This window comes from Panicum virgatum, chromosome 7N, assembly GCF_016808335.1.
Source record: "Panicum virgatum strain AP13 chromosome 7N, P.virgatum_v5, whole genome shotgun sequence".
Classification (NCBI taxonomy): Eukaryota; Viridiplantae; Streptophyta; class Magnoliopsida; order Poales; family Poaceae; genus Panicum; species Panicum virgatum.
Window position 1 is genome coordinate 49,112,486 of NC_053151.1, and position 18,444 is coordinate 49,130,929.

General features: G+C 50.5%; 3 protein-coding genes across 6 annotated transcripts; all 3 read right to left on the reverse strand.

Annotated features, from left to right (window-relative positions):
- Positions 1–3,840: 3,840 nt before the first annotated feature.
- On the reverse strand, positions 3,841–10,453 carry LOC120683822 (probable carboxylesterase Os04g0669500). The gene is made up of 6 exons (XM_039965915.1): positions 10,126–10,453; positions 9,980–10,032; positions 9,774–9,897; positions 9,551–9,672; positions 4,284–4,391; positions 3,841–4,187 (listed from the first exon to the last, which is right to left on the reverse strand). The coding sequence occupies exons 1-6, from the start codon at positions 10,409–10,411 to the stop codon at positions 4,086–4,088; spliced, it is 795 nt and encodes a 264-aa protein (XP_039821849.1). The 5' UTR covers positions 10,412–10,453; the 3' UTR covers positions 3,841–4,085.
- A 236-nt stretch (positions 10,454–10,689) lies between these two features.
- LOC120683823 (probable carboxylesterase Os04g0669600) lies at positions 10,690–13,422 on the reverse strand. Of its 3 annotated transcripts, none has more exons than XM_039965916.1 (7): positions 13,080–13,414; positions 12,881–12,928; positions 12,764–12,816; positions 11,728–11,851; positions 11,523–11,644; positions 11,331–11,438; positions 10,690–11,175 (listed from the first exon to the last, which is right to left on the reverse strand). In XM_039965916.1, exons 1-7 carry the CDS (start codon positions 13,252–13,254, stop codon positions 11,035–11,037), a joined length of 771 nt encoding a protein of 256 aa, XP_039821850.1. In that variant the 5' UTR covers positions 13,255–13,414; the 3' UTR covers positions 10,690–11,034. The 3 variants fall into 3 exon arrangements, with proteins under 3 accessions (XP_039821850.1, XP_039821851.1, XP_039821852.1); XM_039965918.1 differs by having other exon boundaries at positions 11,143–11,188; positions 13,080–13,422; XM_039965917.1 differs by lacking the exon at positions 12,881–12,928 and having other exon boundaries at positions 13,080–13,412.
- A 1,715-nt stretch (positions 13,423–15,137) lies between these two features.
- On the reverse strand, positions 15,138–17,395 carry LOC120683821 (probable inactive carboxylesterase Os04g0669700). 2 transcript variants are annotated; one of them, XM_039965914.1, is made up of 6 exons: positions 16,545–17,395; positions 16,393–16,445; positions 16,162–16,285; positions 15,926–15,993; positions 15,625–15,732; positions 15,138–15,524 (listed from the first exon to the last, which is right to left on the reverse strand). In XM_039965914.1, exons 1-6 carry the CDS (start codon positions 16,846–16,848, stop codon positions 15,354–15,356), a joined length of 828 nt encoding a protein of 275 aa, XP_039821848.1. In that variant the 5' UTR covers positions 16,849–17,395; the 3' UTR covers positions 15,138–15,353. The 2 variants fall into 2 exon arrangements, with proteins under 2 accessions (XP_039821848.1, XP_039821847.1); XM_039965913.1 differs by having other exon boundaries at positions 15,926–16,050; positions 16,545–17,388.
- Positions 17,396–18,444: the final 1,049 nt, after the last annotated feature.

The window sequence follows — 18,444 nt, forward strand, 5'->3', positions numbered from 1 at the left end:
ATGACGAGAGAGGAGAGCGACGGGCATTTGGCCTTGCGCTGGGCGGCGGCAGGCGATGCGAAAGCGAAGGAATGAGGTGGCGCTGGCGCTGGCGCTGGCGCTGCCGCAGCCCGCAGGGGAGCAGGGTTAAACTATCCGATCGCTAACCGGTAAATGCTGGCCTACGGTTCCGGTATACCGGTCCGATTTAATCGGTTACCGGTCGGAACCGGTGGAATTCAAACTTCGTCGTTCAACCGGTATACCGGCCGGTTTGGCTGGTATACCGGTCAAATTCATTTTTTTTGTTTAAATTCAAATGCCCGCAAAATATATTAAATAAATATTTGTATAACATATTTTAGTTTAAATGAACCCTCCAACTTTTTTTTACTACTTTTACATTGTATTTTTGTATGCACGCTTTTTTTGTTTAACTTCAAATCCCCGCAAACTATACTAAATGAACGAATTTTTGAGAAAATTTGACACCATTAGATTTGTCACACCTTAAAGTATTTTTAGGAATTTTTTATTTTTTTGAATTTAAATTTAAATTTTGAATTTGAACCGGTTTCATATCGGACCAAACCGGAACCGGTCCGGACCGGTTTGACTGGTCCGGTCACCGACGGTTTGGTGAACCCTGCAGGGGAGGAGGCTTTATGACGCAGGCTAGGGCAAATGCAGATGCAAATTGGCTCTGGGCATCGGTGCCCCCTCGCCTCCGTTATTGCGTTCCCCCCTCTCCTTTGTTGCTGGGAACGGCTGCTCCGGCTCCCCATTCGTTTTGGGGGCTGTGTTTAGTTCCCCCAACTCCTCCAAATTTTCTAAATTTTCCATCACATCGAAATTACATCGAAATATTAAATATAACAAATGACTTATGCATAGAGTACTAAATATAGGTAAATAGAAAAACTAATTGCATAGTTTTGATGTACGTTGCGAGACGAATCTTTTGAGCCTAGTTAGCCTATGGTAGGACAATATTTACCACATACAAACGAAACATGCTATAGTACTTTTCGCAAACACTTTTCGTATTTTTTTTAACTAAACACAGCCGGAGATGCTTGACTTGAGAGCATCAGAGTTTCAGGTTTCAGAGATGAGAAGGTGGCGTGGCGGCGCGTTCGCGAAGGGTACGGTGCGGGCTACGGGGGCCCTCTTCCTGTCCTGGCCGGTCGCTCTTGCTGCGGCGCGGGGACCCCCTGGCCATGGCGTGAGCAGCCATGGCCTTGTTTGGCAGCGCGCTAGAATTCTAGCGCTAGAGGAAAATCTCTCCCGCATGAAAGGCTGAATGAAGTCTATTTGTAAAATTTTTTTAGAAATGGGTGTAACTTTTCGCGACGAATCTAATGACATTAATTAATCGATGATTAGCTACAGTGATGCTACAGTACCATCCTCTAATCGCGCGGTCAAAGACCTCATTAGATTCTTCAGGGTCACTAGCGCGGGGTTCTGAAGTTGGTTTTATAAACTAGCTTTATTTGACACCGTAATTAACAGTCAAAATTGTTATTATTCACTAGCGCTACAAAACCAAACAAGGCCATGGTGTGGCCTGGCTGCCTCTGCCTGGTACAGCCTGGTGCTTGTGGCTTGCCCGTGCCTTGCCGGCGGCAGCGGCGGGCCCAGTCCAGTCAGCAGCAACAGCGACAATACATACGGACGCAGCGGCAGAAGAAAAGCCGGCGGACCGGCGTGGACTCTTGGCAGGCAAATACAGTAGGCAATGCAATGCTATGCAGGCGTGCTGCGAGACTGGCTGTCAAATTGTTAACCAGTCACTTTTCAAAAAAAAAATGTTAACCAGTCGTTTGCTCGTAGTAAACCGCTCTGCAGTACTGGCAGGACAGCGTATACTTGACCACCTTGTGCAAGAACACGGTACTGGCCGCGGTCCTACACTGCTCCAAACCGTCACAATTGTTGGTCGACAAAGAAGGAAAGATTCTCCGTCTTGTTCCTTTCAAAAAAAAAATGCCCGTCTTGTTGGATTAGATTACAAAAGGAGAGAGGGCATTTCGAACACACCGATGAGACGCCATTGTAGCCGTTCTAGGGTGTTGTTTGGTTTCAGGGATTTTTTTTAAGTCCCTGGAACTTTTTAGTATTTAGAAGTATTAAATAAATATTAATTATAAAACTAATTGCAGAACTCTGGGGCTAAACTGCGAGACGAATCTAATGAGGTATCTTAATCTATAATTAGCGAATGGTTACTGTAGCATCACTGTAGCCAATCATCGATTAATTAGGTTCATTAGATTCGTCTCGCGAAAAAGCACTCAGCTGTCAAAAAACATTTATAAACAGATTTTATTTAATACTATAAAATAGTAAGATTCCTTTTGATGTGATGGGATTTTTTTTCAAAAGTCCCGGAGCCAAACAAACCCTAGGTCTCGCAGCCTCCAACCACGGCCAGCATAGTCAACACTACGTACTCCAACACAAGTACAGTACCACCAACGTACTACTCTGTGTTTTTGTAGTATTTTATATAACAAATCTGCACTAGCATGCTGCTGCGATCGTCATCCCAGAATTTGACGGCGAGAGGTGTTTTAAGGTTGAGACACGAATGGTTAAAAAAAACAAAAAGGAGAAAGAAAAAGGAATCAGAACAAACAGTCGTGGGCGTGGCGAAGGGGGTGGCACGGGAGTACGGAACGAGAGGGATGTGGCCGCCACTGCCGGATGGGGGGGCGGCGAGCACGAGGCGCGGGGGCTCGGGGACCTCTGGCTTTTGCTCGCGTTGGTATCCTCGAAAGGCTGGGGGAATGGGTCGCTTCTCCGTTTCTTACTCCCCCGTTCGTTCCTTCTCCCAACCCGAAGCCGCATCCGTTGCTGGTTGCTGCCTCCCGACCCGGGTCCGGCCGCACCGCAGTTTTCTAGGGCAGGAGAGCACCGAGCAGTAGTCAATGGCACGACACATCGTAGCGAGCAGGTGGAGACCGGTGGCCTGACCGGGGGACCCCATCGCCCGTGCCGTGACCGTGCGCCCGGCGACCACGGCAGCGCGGCCGCTAGCCTGAATCTCGAGGAGCAGTGATACTCTGCAAAATCCAGCACGCAGTTCAGAACGGATTTGGATCCTGCACCAGTAACCTGATCTGTTCGAATAGTGTCCATTTCACATGATTTTTGGTTACAAGAGTACAATACCCATGAGCATTTGAGGATGGAAAAAAAAAAGATCCACCTTTCGCGTCCCAAATAGCGTCTTTTACGAAATTTCAGTGAAGAATCCCCACGCCTCAGGTAGTCCCAAACGCTTCGTGCCACTAAGCTTTCGAGATCGCAATCTGGACCTCTGTTTTCTTACGCGTACAAGGGCATGAATGGAAGGCGCATCGTGGTCGCTTTCTCTGAGAAATCAGCTAGTGAAAACACGATCAGGGTCAGCAGCACAGGCGCACAGCACCCAGCGGAGTCCAAGTGTCTTGCAATCACTCATAAGTCACTGTTCCAGCGCCTTGAAATGGTCGCTGGTCAGAATCAAGAAATGGTCACCTCGACTTTTGTGGTAAAACTGATGTTGCCCATCTTGATCTTTGAAAGGTAACATGCCGCTGGAGGGTCAAGCCAGCTTAGTTGACCAGGCGCATCAGGCTTTATAATCGAATCTGTGGAAAGAGAAATACCTTCTGGCTGACAGACACAACAGTCCAGTATGACACGTTCAGAATTTTTGTTACATGGAAAGGAAAGGACCTTCCGTTAAACGGATACACCTGGAAAATCGCCGTTGACTAGAATCACGACAGGGTCCGAATACACTGAGCTGGCACCGAGTGAAGCTAGACGATCAGCTATTCTACCACAAACATGCGGGAAAAAAAAGCCAGATGATCGAATAGAAACTTATGGATGTGGACCAAGCGTACATGGTACATCGTTTGAATAGACACAGTAGCTTTAACGCCAGGTGCATATCACAACAAATTCATTAGTTGACACAATGATATACATGAGAAGTCTCAAATAATAAGTTGCATGAGGCGAAGTCAGGAAGACCGAATCCAACTTAAACATGACGGCATCAGCCACACAGTATGATGGGGGAAGTGGTGGTGTCTTGAACGAAAAAAATGTTAACTGTCCTTTTCTGGAGAGGCATTTAGACGACTCTTGATCCACGACTCAAGATGAAGTAGCTCTTCTTTGGAAAGCGAATGGCCAAGATCTGGATATGCCTGTAAAATGCACACGATTTGGATACTCAGTATTCAGAGCTCACAGACATCAAAGATCCTTTGAAGTGAGAGAAAAAGGACCATATATGAATCTACCTTGAATTCACAGGTAACACTGATGCTTTGCAAAAACGGTGGACCAGCTTGACCAGCTTCAAACAATACTGTTCTGTCAGCCATTCCATGCGACCAAAGAATTGGGGTCTGAAAAGTTGAAAGGGTTTGAGTATAATAGCAACATAAAGTAATGAGCACATTAGAATTTAAACCTATATTCCTGCAGCAACAGTCCAACAACTATTTTCAATGTTGAATGAATGATGTAAGTGCATGATTGTTTTTAGGCGAGCCAAACAAGCGTCTGCAGTCGCCTGATTTCATTCAAAATTTTCATTATGAAAAAGTCAATGCTATCCAATATTATCCCAATGGTCATTGGCATTCCTCGATTCTTGAGTTGATGTAAGACATATCATTCACAGGTTTATGATTGTTATGAAGAAACAAATCAAGAGTAAAATTAAATACGAGATCCATAATGACTTATGCTACTATCATTCTGTGCAAATAAACATACTCATGAGCTGCTGAAATATAAAATCATCTGTGTAATCTAATTTTCATAGTGCAGCACTCGATCCACTCTTAAGGGGAGCAGTAGGGAAGCACCTACAACAATCATAATACCCAGGGTCAAGAAGAGTACAAGACCAAGGATCGCAAAGATGAGATGGAAATTCCTTTGAAGCTGTCTCCTTCAGCACAAGATCAGGTCCCGTACTATTCTTCTCTCCCAATATTTAATCTATTATATTTATTTTGGTGTACCTTTTTTCCCTCTATCCTACTCCCTACCTCCAAAGTCCTAAGATGTGGCATATATTCCTTTGCATCAACTTGAGCCTACTTGCACCTTGATATGCAAGATTTATATATTGACATATTTTTGTGTTCAGGAGAAAACTCTGAATATTAAATCTTAAGCACCAATTCAGAAACAGTTTTAAGTTCAGACACAGTGATTTCCATCTGAAGTCGATGATCTTTTCATTTTGACCACTTACATGAGAAACATTTAGTTGCTCAGTTTAACAAATTACAATTCTGCATCGTTCATATGTCTCTAGTTTGCCCACAGAACTACATGCACTAGCTGCTTGAAAGAATCTTAAATAGATGATGGTTCCTGGGAAAGGCCGCACCATTGTAGGTAGAGGTTGCAGGCTTGCAGCAGTGTTCCATAAGTAAGTGCAGTTATTTCAAATCAAAGGGTAACGACAAGGTACCAAAGATCAAACATCATCAGTCTTGTCATCCAGCAATTTTTACCAACCCATATATCTAAGCTTCCTTGCATCTTGTGATGGTGCATTAAGCTAAATAGAAGGGACAAAGGGATGAAAATTGTTGTGGGGGTTCTAGGGGTACCCACAGCCGGGTGGCGGAACGCACCCGCCTATTCCCAGTGAGGGAGTACTCGGGGAAGTACTAGGCGATGGGGCTGGATCTATCCTGAGACAAGGACTCAAGAACACACGATTTAGAGTGGTTCGGGCCGCCGGAGCGTAATACCCTACGTCCACTGGGAGATGTATTGTTCTCGGTGGTGTGTATGAACCTCTCCTCTGCTGGCCTTGGTTATTGCCCAGCCTGAGGTTTTCTAGCGGCGCCCCCTCCTTTTATAGATCAAGGGGGAGCGGATACATAGAACGTTGATGCCCCGACAGGTGGGCCCAACGTGACTGTGGCTACAGTGGTAGCGAATCTTTCCTCCGATATGCGTACTGCTGCTCCTCTGACACAGGGGAGTCTTCTCTTGTCCCGTCAGCTAGGTGCCCGTTGGAGTAGCGTAGCTTGCGGCGTGGCCTGCTGAGGCTATTATGTAGCGTCATAAAGGGCGAAGCCGAGCCGTCGTATCCAACTGTTACGGCAGACTGGCAGACGCGGCGTGGGCGGCACCAGTGCCCCCACTACCTTGTTAATACGCGATCAATAGTGTCCCTGGCTAGTCAAACGCCTCGGCTTCTGCTATATCAATGCGGACGTCCACCTACCGCAATAAATGCGAAGGTAGGTGGACCTCAATATGGAGACCAAGGGCCTCATACACGTGTCGGCCCCGGACCATCCTGAGGCGGGGCGTCAAAACATTCCCTTGGAGAGGGGTCCGATTGCTATGCGGGGGGTCCGGGACCCTATGAGGGGTCCGGGACCCCGCGGGGGTCCGGACTCCTTGGGAGGTCCGGAGCCCTGGCTGGTTGCGCTTGAGCGCCTGTCTCTCCTGGGACACGTGGCGTCCCCGGACCTTCCCCGGCCGTGGAACGGGTTCGGACCATTGTCGGAGGACAGGACTTCGGACCGCAGGGGTCCGGCTGTTTGGTTGTAGTCAAGGATGACTACTAAGGCTCTTGCCTAGACACAGCAAGAGGGGGTACCCCAGTCCTGGGGTACCGACAGTGGCCCCCGGGCCCACCTCGGGAGAGGTACGAACCCGCGGGTGGGGCCACCACCGTGATGTGTTCCTACGCAACTTGATTGCGTTGGTGTGCTCTTGGAGAGTGCGGGCATCCCGGACCCCTGAGGCCGGTATGCCTGTTGCCAGGTTTATGTACTAGAGCGCTCTCCACGGGGCGACGAAGGTGTAGGCTTAGAGTACGGAACCAAGCTAAGCGGCTACACAGACTTCGGATCGCTCAGGGAGCAAGCACTACTTCCCGGACCCGGCTTTTGTCGACCGTGGCGAGCGGTCTCCGCCGGAGCGGGCCACCGGAGTGGACTTGGAGCGACCGTGGCGAGCGGTCTCCGCCGGAGCGGGCCACCGGAGTGGACTTGGAGCGACCGTGGCGAGCGGTCTCCGCCGGAGCGGGCCACCGGAGTGGACTTGGAGCGACCGTGGCGAGCGGTCTCCGCCGGAGCGGGCCACCGGAGTGGACTTGGAGCGACCGTTGCTGACAATCCGATGAAGCATGTTACCGGGCCTCATAGTAAGGTGCAAAGAAACCAAGCCTTATACTAGAAGAGAGCCCGGGACCTCTAAAGACAGCAGTCCTGGATACTAGAGTACTTGTAACAGGGTAGTGAAGTACGTAAACTTAGGGTACATTACCAGGCTAAGCCACGCGGAGCTTCTCTACCCCAGGATACAAATACCACTTCTCCAGAGCAGGTCCTTAGGGGTCCGGACTGCCTTCGAGCTAGAAGGGGTGTCTTCTCCTGACCACAAGCCAGCAACTTAACTTGGATTGTTAGCAATAAGGGAAACTCTGGTCAAGAGGAAAGAGTAGTTAAACCAAGGCGAATAAACGTAATCAGGGTGGAGCCTAGGTAAAACTGAGAAAGAAAATCTCCTTTATTATTGTGGTTGTCACGGTATACATCGGAGGTCGGGATTACGAGGTCGGACCTCCACCGCTCCGGACCGCTTTTGCCTGTTTGTGTGATAGGGCCAGAGGTCGGGTTTACAAGGTCGGACCTTGACCGCTCTGGACACACACGTAGACGCCACGCTATTACAAAGGAGAAAATCTCTCATTCCTTTCTTAGGAGTAACCTACGGCTGCATGCTGTGCAGCGCGTGAAGGCGCCCTGGATGTGCCTGAACCGCATCATCCAGCATCACCTCGGGAGCTCGGGGGGACCCCTCCTTGCCTAAGAGCTGTCACATGCTTACATGGCATGAGACAAATTCTTTGGCTTTGAATGGAAGAGGCCCCCTCCCCCTGCCGTCGCCGTTGCCGATGGAAACCAGAGCCCTTGCGCAGCAGATGGACCGGTGCGACGCGTGGAGAAGTGCGGTCGTTCGCCGGCTTGTCCTTGGTGCTAGCGCCAGGGGCCCCCGCGCGAGGTGGCGGGGTCCTGTCTGCAGCAGCACCGAGCAACGCTGAGGTGGATCTCCGGTGCTGGAGACGGCAGGACGACACGGTCCGCTTCCTCCGGGATGGCCGTCGGCTCCAGGCTCCATGTTGAGAGGAAGCCTTGAGCCGACACCATGCCACCGCAGAGGAGGTGTGGCCGTTGCTTGAGAGAAAACCTTGAGTCGACGTAGGGGCAGCAGCGCCCAGCGGCGCCTCCACTGTGCGCCGCTACGCCGGCTCCGAGGTGTCGCAGTGGCGACGCACAGCAGGCGTCGCTGTCGTGCGCCGCCGCACCGAGGGCGTTGCCGCGCCGGTGCCAAGACAGGTGGAGTGAGTGTGGCCCTGCCTTCCTTCATCTTCTCGCTCGTCGTTGCAGAGGATGAACACGGCCCAGAAGCCCGAAGATCCAGCCAACGCCTGTCGTCCCCACGGACGGCGCCAAAATGTTGTGGGGGTTCTAGGGGTACCCACAGCCGGGTGGCGGAACGCACCCGCCTATTCCCAGTGAGGGAGTACTCGGGGAAGTACTAGGCGATGGGGCTGGATCTATCCTGAGACAAGGACTCAAGAACACACGATTTAGAGTGGTTCGGGCCGCCGGAGCGTAATACCCTACGTCCACTGGGAGATGTATTATTCTCGGTGGTGTGTATGAACCTCTCCTCTGCTGGCCTTGGTTATTGCCCAGCCTGAGGTTTTCTAGCGGCGCCCCCTCCTTTTATAGATCAAGGGGGAGCGGATACATAGAACGTTGATGCCCCGACAGGTGGGCCCAACGTGACTGTGGCTACAGTGGTAGCGAATCTTTCCTCCGATATGCGTACTGCTGCTCCTCTAACACAGGGGGGTCTTCTCTTGTCCCGTCAGCTAGGTGCCCGTTGGAGTAGCGTAGCTTGCGGCGTGGCCTGCTGAGGCTATTATGTAGCGTCATAAAGGGCGAAGCCGAGCCGTCGTATCCAACTGTTACGGCAGACTGGCAGACGCGGCGTGGGCGGCGCCAGTGCCCTCACTTCCTTGTTAATACGCGATCAATAGTGTCCCTGGCTAGTCAAACGCCTCGGCTTCTGCTATATCAATGCGGACGTCCACCTACCGCAATAAATGCGAAGGTAGGTGGACCTCAATATGGAGACCAAGGGCCTCATACACGTGTCGACCCCGGACCATCCTGAGGCGGGGCGTCGAAACCTTCCCTTAGAGAGGGGTCCGATTGCTATGCGGGGGGTCCGGGACCCTATGAGGGGTCCGGGACCCCGCGGGGGTCCGGACTCCTTGGGAGGTCCGGAGCCCTGGCTGCTTGCGCTTGAGCGCCTGTCTCTCCTGGGACACGTGGCGTCCCCGGACCTTCCCCGGCCGTGGAACGGGTTCGGACCATTGTCGGAGGACAGGACTTCGGACCGCAGGGGTCCGGCTGTTTGGTTGTAGTCAAGGATGACTACTAAGGCTCTTGCCTAGACACAGCAAGAGGGGGTACCCCAGTCCTGGGGTACCGACAAAAATATTGATCACCTTTCTTGCTTCAGGTGAAATCCTCTCGGTGACTGATGAACCAAAAGGCACCCACCCGCTGAAGACTGCTCCTCCACCTAGTTTCTTCGGATACAGCAACACACTAGCTAATGTCAGAGCACCTGCAGAGCCAAAATTGACATTTAACGATTTAGTTCACAACACTTCCAAAATTTTAGCCTCACAGAAAAGCTTCAAATCCATCTATCAATGCCCTACTTACCTCCTTGGCTAAAACCACAAACAAAGATGTTGTCAGGGTGGATGCCATTGGCTACTTCTTTATCTATCATGGCGTGCACATTTTCCACAGCCTTCAGAACCCCACTCTCATCTTGCGGAGAACCCTACTCGTTCAATATTTCACCCAGATCAACATCTAACGCCGCATTTAGGTATCTGTTTACAAGTGATAGCTAGTGAACTCACAGCGCTCATGGGTAGCTCGTGGATATCGAACCACGACGGCATCACAAAACCATCTGCAGGGAGGGAAATTGCTCAAGGGATCAGCTGATGTTAACTTGGCGCAGTCTATAGGGCATAAATAAGAGGAGGGAGTGAAGGAAGCTCACTGTTGCAGGAAACGGGGGAGCGGGGGGCGGAGGGGAAGGACCACTTGGTAAGGCGGAACTCCGGGGCGGAGAAAAAGTTGCGGATGGGCTCGTTGGCCGGGCCGGAGTCGCCGAGGCCGTGCAGCCACAGCACGAAGCTCCGGTTCCTTCCCGCCATGTGGGAGGAGGGGACGAGCTGGGCAGGAAGGCCGGACGGCGGCGCGCGGCGGCGGAGGGAAGCGGCGAGGAGGGCGGCTGCGCCAACGGCCGCGGCGAGGGTGAAGAGGAAGCGGACCAGGCTACCCATGGGTCATGGGCCGGGCCGGGCCGAAAAGCGCCGCTGAGATCGGTTTGGCTGAGTGCGATGATAGCTGCCTTGGTGGTTGTTGATGGGAAGTGGTTAGTTGTACCAAATTATACCATCCTCTTTATAAAAAAAATTATACCATCCTCTAATTCTAATCTATAAAAAATAGAAAGAAACTCATCTTGACTTTGTGATTTCTATGAGAACGTCTGTGATACTATGCATCAACCCAAAAGAATCACATTGCAAAGACACAGATTACGATGCAAGTCAACCACTGCTGCAATGATAAACCTTCATTGGATCACGGTACAACTCGCAAGGCATTCGATTCCTTCATTTGGAATCATATAAAAATTGTTCATGTAGCCATACAAACAGTACTACACAATCTGATTGTACAACTGCTTTATGACCTATATAGATCGTGTGGCTCAAATCGCTTCAGTGGTAGCTCATTTATGGACCAAACTGCTCGAATCATGTGGTCTTTACAGAGTCGTGTAAATGAATTGTACATTGAGCATTTGTATGTGAAATAATTTCCAGTTTAGAAATGTTGTACCGTCTAAAAATGCAGCCATGAATTTTAATATAAACTATTCATTCACAAGCAACAGCAGCTACTGGAGATCCTTGTGCTGAGATGACGATGATGACCTTGCAGTTTCAGTTGCTCCACAGATCCCTAGACGATTCAGGATCCATTGCTGAAAATACTGGAGCTCTTCATCAATCATTGAATGTCCAAGGGTAGGATAAGCCTGATTATTTTGATTGGGAAAAAGAGATAGAAACCATTGAAGTCAGCAAGTTGGAGAAATGAGCCCCAATGTTGCAGAACCCACATGTTTAAGTGGTGAAAGAATTTAAAAGAAGTGAACTTTCACTAGGGCTTTGCATATACTTCTATTTTTACCTTGAATTCACAGGTCATGCCAAGCTCTTCTAAAAATGCACACCCAGCATGCCCCGCTTCAAATAGAACCAGCCCATCAGCCATTCCATGAAACCATAATACCAGTGTCTGCAGATTATTAAGAAGTCATTGTTTAAATTAAGAAAGTATTGTTCTGATGTGTTCAGCATAAGGGAAGCTTCTGGGCGTTACCTTTCTAGCTTCAGGCGACACCTTGTCAGCGAATGATTTACTCAGCGGAACTGAACCACTGAAAACAGCACAACCACCTAAAGTTTTTGGGTAGAGAAGAACACTTGCTATGGCTAGAGCACCTGCGAAGATGAAAACAGAAACTGTATTAGTTACTATCTTATGACCTCGAATGTAAATGCAGATTAAAAGCTCAGCAGTTTACCTCCTTGGCTCAACCCACAAACAAATATGTCTGACGGACTTGTTCCGGAAGCTATTTCTTCGTCTAACAATGCATGCACATAATCAACAGCTTTAAGGACTTCTTTCTCATCTCTGACAGTTTTCTAAAACGATCATTGGAGTAATTAATTAAAGCTGCAGTATTTGTAGTAGCAATATAAAAAATTAGGTCGACAGAATGTTGAATAACACTGGGATTATGAAATGAGTAGCTAAAACTGCAGTGTTAGTAGTGTAGTAGAAATAGAAAGCAATTAGCTGGATAGAACGTTGATTGAAAATGTGCTTCTTTTGCCTTTCTTAAATATAAAAATTGAAACCATAGTCAATACTCAATATAATGACAGAGCGTATCAGAAATCCACTTTGTTGAGTATATCCAAGCGGCAGAAACTATCAGGTTACCCCGCCGATCAGCATAAACGATTCAGGGTCATGAAAATTTTCAGGAAGCCATGGGCTTTGGCCTTTGGGTTTAAAAAGTGTGAGAATATGGTGACAGCGTCCAACAAATAGATAACTTTCCACTATTGTCTTACTTTCCTTTAAACATGAGCTTTGTAATACTTCGTCAAAGTTAAACTCCAAATAGCACTAGAACAGTAGCACTATTCTTTCAAGCTAAACACTAGGAGAATCAAATGTGTGAAGCAAAATTGATTTCTGAAGAACACGTAACTGCGTAGTCTACGGCAAATGTCATCACTCAAGGAAGGGAAGCACTAGCAGAATGAGATGTGTAATATTTCTTAAAATTAAATTCTAAACAGCACTAGCACTATTCTTTTAAGCTAAGCACTAGCAGAATCAGATGTGCGAAGCACGGTTGATTTGCTTTCTGAAGCACGGTTGATTTGATTTCTGCAGCATGCTTAACTGTGCACTCTACGGCAAATGTCATCACTCAAAGAAGAGAAGCACACTGAGCATAGTAATACTGAGTGCCAAATACATTGAAGTGGAAAGTACAGTTAATAGTAGCATATTTTGTAGAGTAACTAGCATTGGTCAATTACCGCGGTTATAGGAACCTCCGTGACGCCGAACCAAGCAGTGATCACCGCACCACCTACAGCAGCATCAACATTGAGCAACGGGGTCAGAGAAAGAGAGCGCGTGATTTCTCCACTTACGAGCCTTGCAAAGCATCCAAAAGGCGAAACAGCAAAGCAGGTTGCATCCTTCATCCACCGCGAGAATGGAGGGCGGAACACGCGGCGCCATCATGAGGACGATGGATCGCCAAAAGCCACGATCAGATGGTCAGATTGGTTCGGTTCTTCGGGGCTCCGGGGGCGAGCAGGTAGCGGTAGGTAGGTGGTAACAACTCACCGTAGCAGGCGATGGGGGCCGTGGGCGCGGTGGGGAAGGAGAGGCGGACGGAGGCGGCGAGCTCCGGCGCGGCGAAGTAGGGCGCGACCTCGGCGCGGCTCTCGTCGCCCGACCCGCCGGAGCCGTGCAGAAACAGCACGAAGCCGCCCGGCCGCGGAGGCGCCGCCGCCGCCATCCGGTGCCACCGGATTGGTCTTTGGTGCCAGCGAGCGAATCGATCGGGATTGGGAGTGCGGCCGGCGCCTGCTGCCGGTTCTGTTGGTGCGTTTGGGAGATCAGAAATCAGAACCTTCTGACGACCAGCGGATCATGAGGCGTGGGAACTGCCGCCTGCGCGCTGACGGACTGACGGTTGCGGCCCCGCGTGCGTCGCATGGTGAAGGGACGGCTCAACTCAACTGTCCGGCTCAAATATTTCAAAAAAAAAAACTGTCCGGCTCACCGTGGTCACACATAGCGTACCGATTTTAGGTACCAAAATTCCAAAATGCAAACGTGCTAAAACGCGGATATTCCATTCTTTTTACCAAAATTTAAGTAATTTTAGAGTAATATTTGATTAGGTGGGCTATTTTTAAATTTCTTCCTGTAAAATTAGGTATAATGTGTGGGATATATTGTTTGAGGTGCTTGGGCTCATTATATAATACATTGCTGCTTGGAGGGCAAATAGACTCTTATGGAGATAAGGAATATTATCTCAGAATTACAATCAATCATAAACTAAATATATCTGGAGTTGCCTAATATACTCTAACACTTCCAAACAAATGCTAAAGGCAAAATAGTCAAAGTCGTCCCTCAACTCTTGACAAAGGGTCAACTTCGTCCTCGTACTTTCCCACAGGCCAAATTAGTCCCTCAACTATTGATTTTCGACTCAGTTACGTCCTCCAACCCATTTTTCCGTCCACACCGTCAGTTTAGGGGCGACGGGTCACATGAAAATACTAATATGCCCCTGTTTTTGACCAGCCGCCCACCCCCCGTCTCTTGGTCGCCGGCCCGCAGCCATCGGCCAGACCACGTCGTCCCCTCCGCATCCGCGCGCAAGGAGGCGAGACCGCGCCATCCCATCCCAACCTCGGCGGCGCCTGAAGGTGGTGGCCCGCACCCCTCCCCTCCAACCATCCGCGTCGCCCAGGAGGGGGCCATCGGCCAAATCGACTGCTCCAGCTCTCCCTGTTCCCATCCGCCTCCGCTTGTTCCCATCCGCCCAAGAGCTGCTCCAGATCGCCTCCGCCTGTTCCCATCCGCCCAAGAGCTGCTCCAGATCTCCCTGTTCCCATCGGCCTGAAGAAGGTATGCACATTGCAATGCATTTTAATTCGTGGATGCTGTGTTCAGTGTTTTTATTTTGCTGAATTTGATGGCGGCAAGTAATCCCCGTCCGGACTACCATTCCATTCTTTGTGTTCTTCGAGCAACCTTTCTAGCTGCTGAAACCAAATGAATTCATCAGAAGATCACAGCAGGAAGGCATGCCAAGCAGAAAACAAATGGATTTCTACCACAAAATCGCCATGGATGCTTCACATCCATCTCTCCACGCCTGGGATCCGATTCAGGGTCGTGGCTCGTCCTTCCTTCCCTCCCCAACCTGGGCCTGCTGCCACGCGCCATCAACAGAGCTTGCCGAAGGCGAAGGGGAGAGGCGGACGAGATCCGGGGTGGCCGTTGACGAGGAGACTGGCGGGAGGAGCTCTGGGCGGCGGCTTTCGGCGAGGATGGAGCACCGGTGTGATTTCGGCTTGGCCACCAGGATCGGCGGGAGGACCTGCTGGCGGTACCCAGGAAAGGCGGCGGGAAGAGCTGTGGGCGGCGGCTGTCGGCGAGCAGAGCAGCGGGATGAGATGCGCCCAGGCGAAACGGAAGGGTACGGGGGAGGCTGGACTAAAATGAGGGCATACTGGTCTTTTCATGTGACCCATTGCCCCTTAACTGACGGCGTCGACGGAAAAATTGGTTCAAGGACGTAACTGAGTCAAAAATCAATAGTTGAGGGACTAATTTGACCTGCAGGAAAGTACAAGGACGAAGTTGACCTTTTGGCAAGAGTTGAGGGATGACTTTGCCTATTTTGCCAATACTAAATTATGAATGTCCAATTTTTGATACCCAATCGATCATGCTTTTAACCCGTGGGGAAAAAAAAGAGAGAGAATCATTCGGTCACATACAAAAGGACGAAGAAATTACAATCGCAGAGACAAGATGAGGCACTCGCGTCAGTTTCTACATCACTTGATGGCTTGATGCAAACTGAAACAGCGGCTATTTGGAGAAGCAGCTGAACACTCCGCCCAGGAACTTGCTCCCCGGAAGACCACCCTTCTTCAGCTTCAGGCCTTCTTCTCCGTGCTCGCTGAGGATGTTCTCTGACGCCCATCGCTCGCAGTACTCCAGCTCGTACGGCGCCAGCGTGTGCCCGAGCCTGTCGTACACCTGCGCTCGCGACAAGGTCAATTGGTCAAAACTCTAAAGACACGCAGCTTTGGACAAGCTCAAACGATGCCAATATTCAGAGTTTCGCCACATCTCGTACCTTGAATTCGCAGGCCATGCCGAGCCCCTGCAGGAATTTCACTCCGTCTCGCCCTTCCTGGATCGGGATCAGCGAGTCAGCGTCCCCATGGATCCACAAAACCGGTGTCTGCAAGTCAATAAGATGGTTATCGCTGAATCAGAATTCGGCAAATTCAGAAGCTATTCATCTGTCAGACAACGACGCCGATTGGGTGACCTATCGGTTGCCGCTCTATCGAGGAGCAACAAACAGATATCAGCAGGGAGCACTAAGGAGCAACTTATCTGCAGTGATCACACAGAGTAGAATTCAGTACTACCTTCTTTGCGTCGTCTGTTACTCTCGCTGCGAATGAAGAAGAGTCGAAGGGGAGGAAGCCACTGAAGACTGCGCAACCGCCCAGTGTTCTGGGGTACGTCAGCACGCTTGCTATGCTCAAGGCACCTAAAGAAATGTGTTGCAAACTTGCAATATATGTGTAACTGTAACCTCAATCTAAGAAGTAGTAAGAATAAGAAAATAGGGGGGAAAAGGAACAAAGGACGGTTGCTCTACCTCCTTGGCTCAGGCCAAAAACGAGTACGTCTTCCGGGTTTGTTCCAGCAGCTATTTCCCTGTCGATCATGGTGTGCACGATCTGGACAGCTCGCAGCACATCCTCCTCATCCCTGACGGATTTCTGCGCACGCGGACAGTAGACCCATGAGCATCCAAAACCGACGATCAAACAAGCAACGAAACAAGGGGCAAGACGGATGCACTCGATTTTGTACAGATTTGTCTTACCGAAGTGATGGGCGCGTCGTGGATGTCGAACCACGAGGGCATGAGCGCGCCGCCTGCAAATCAACAACACACACGGGATCGCGATCAGCGGCGACGAGCAAGAAGCGCGAGCGACACCAAGCCGTCGGCGTTGCGACACTGGTAGCACCTACGGTTGCATGTGACGGCGGCGGTGGGCGCGGTAGGGAAGGCCCAGCGGGTGTCGCGGAAGGCGGCGGCGGAGAAGTGCTCGGCGATGAACTCGTTGGCGCGGCCGCAGTCGCCCAGGCCGTGCAGCCACACCACGAAGCCGCAGCGCCGCGCCCTCCCGCTCCCGGCCCCGGCGGCGGGCGCGCGCTCCTCCTCCATCTGAACTGGGAGACGACGGCGGGAGGAGGAGATGGCGCCAGGGAGGAAGCTGCTGTTTTGTTCGTCTTCTCGTCCTCCCCGTAAGGCTGGCTGAGCTAACAGCATCATCGTCTGGTCGCCTCCATTGATATTCGATAGCCATGTTCCACTGAATTTCCATGGCGCGTATTGACTTGCGACATTGACTTGACTTTGAGGTGAGACTTTGCCGGCCTTGCTTGGTTCCCCTCCCGAGCTCTAAGACGACATCGGCTTCCTCCGTCTGTGACGACCCTCACGGCGGCCGTCGCTGCGTGTGGAGGGAGGCCAGGAGCCAGTACTCGGCGCTGTACTGCTTGATGAGGGGGCTCTCGGGGTAGGGTGGCCCGGGTCGGAGGAGGCCAACATTTACGGCCGGGATGCGGGAACTGCCGGCGGGGAGGGCTCTCGCCCCCTCCAGCCCAGTTGAGAGTTGAGACTCCGTGCGGGAGCACCCAGCCGCCGCCGGAGCGGAGAAGGGAGGAGTAAGCGGAGCAGATATGATTGGCGGAGGAGAAGAGGAGGAGCACCGGAATGGTTGTGGAAATGTCGGGCGTGATGGGAGAGTGTTGAGCGACGACGAAGGAAGCCTGAAGTTTCTGTTCATGGGAGGAGCAGCAAAACCAGTGGAAACTCATGAGCACGCGGATGGCAGCAACGGTCTCGCAGATCATGTACGGGTGAAGTGTTCTTGTCCTACACAGGATACACTGTTACCACACAGATGGAGATGGCAGCATCACCACGGTGCAACAGACTTGCAGAGACATGCCATATGCATCCTGCCCACCATCTGTTCGTGTTCGGTCTAATGCCTCACCAGATCAGTAAGTGGGATAGCACAGATAATGAGCAAGGTGATGCTAAGACTTGGTCATTTGTGAAAGAGAATATGACTAGGAATTGTAGATGCATTCCAAGAGGCAATAGCCGGTTACATATATAGGCAAGGAATCCAACATCAATCAAGAGATCCTTGCCATGTACACAGGATAGCACCTAACCTAGGGCCGGCTCACATCCAGGAAGGATGGAGACCAGGCGCCATGGGCCCAAAGGGGCCGAACCAAGCACAGCCCAATGTGGGCAAGCAATATCCTCTAACACGCCCCGCAGTCTGATCGGCCGCACCGCAAACGTTCAGACTGGACCTGAACTCAGCGAAGATCGATGAAGGGAGGCCCTCGGTGAAGATGTCGGCATACCGTGACGTGGTCGGCACATGAAGAACACGAACATCACCAGTGGCAACCTGCTCGCGAACGAAGTGGAGGTCGATCTCGATGTGCTTGGTGCGTTGATGTTGAATATGGTTGGAGGACATGCACACAGAGCTGATGTTGTCACAATAGACCAGGACGGCTCGTTGTAACACCTCCGGTGTTTAGCACTACTTAAACAATGCCATTAACATCAAATGACACAGTAAACCCTGTTTTGGTGATCGCGTAAAAGCCGAATTTCCGTTTGACAAAAAGTCAACTCTCACATATTCGCTCAAATGAACTTTCGCCCAACATGAAAGTCGTAGAGTTTGACTAGTTAAACAACTTTCACATTCAAAGTTTTTCAAGTTCTAACATGAAAATTCGAGTTAACCCCAAAAAACAAGCAGGATCAGTAAACATGAATTCAAATTTGAAACCATCAAACCATCGCTCAATTGAATTTTTGCCTAAAAGGAAA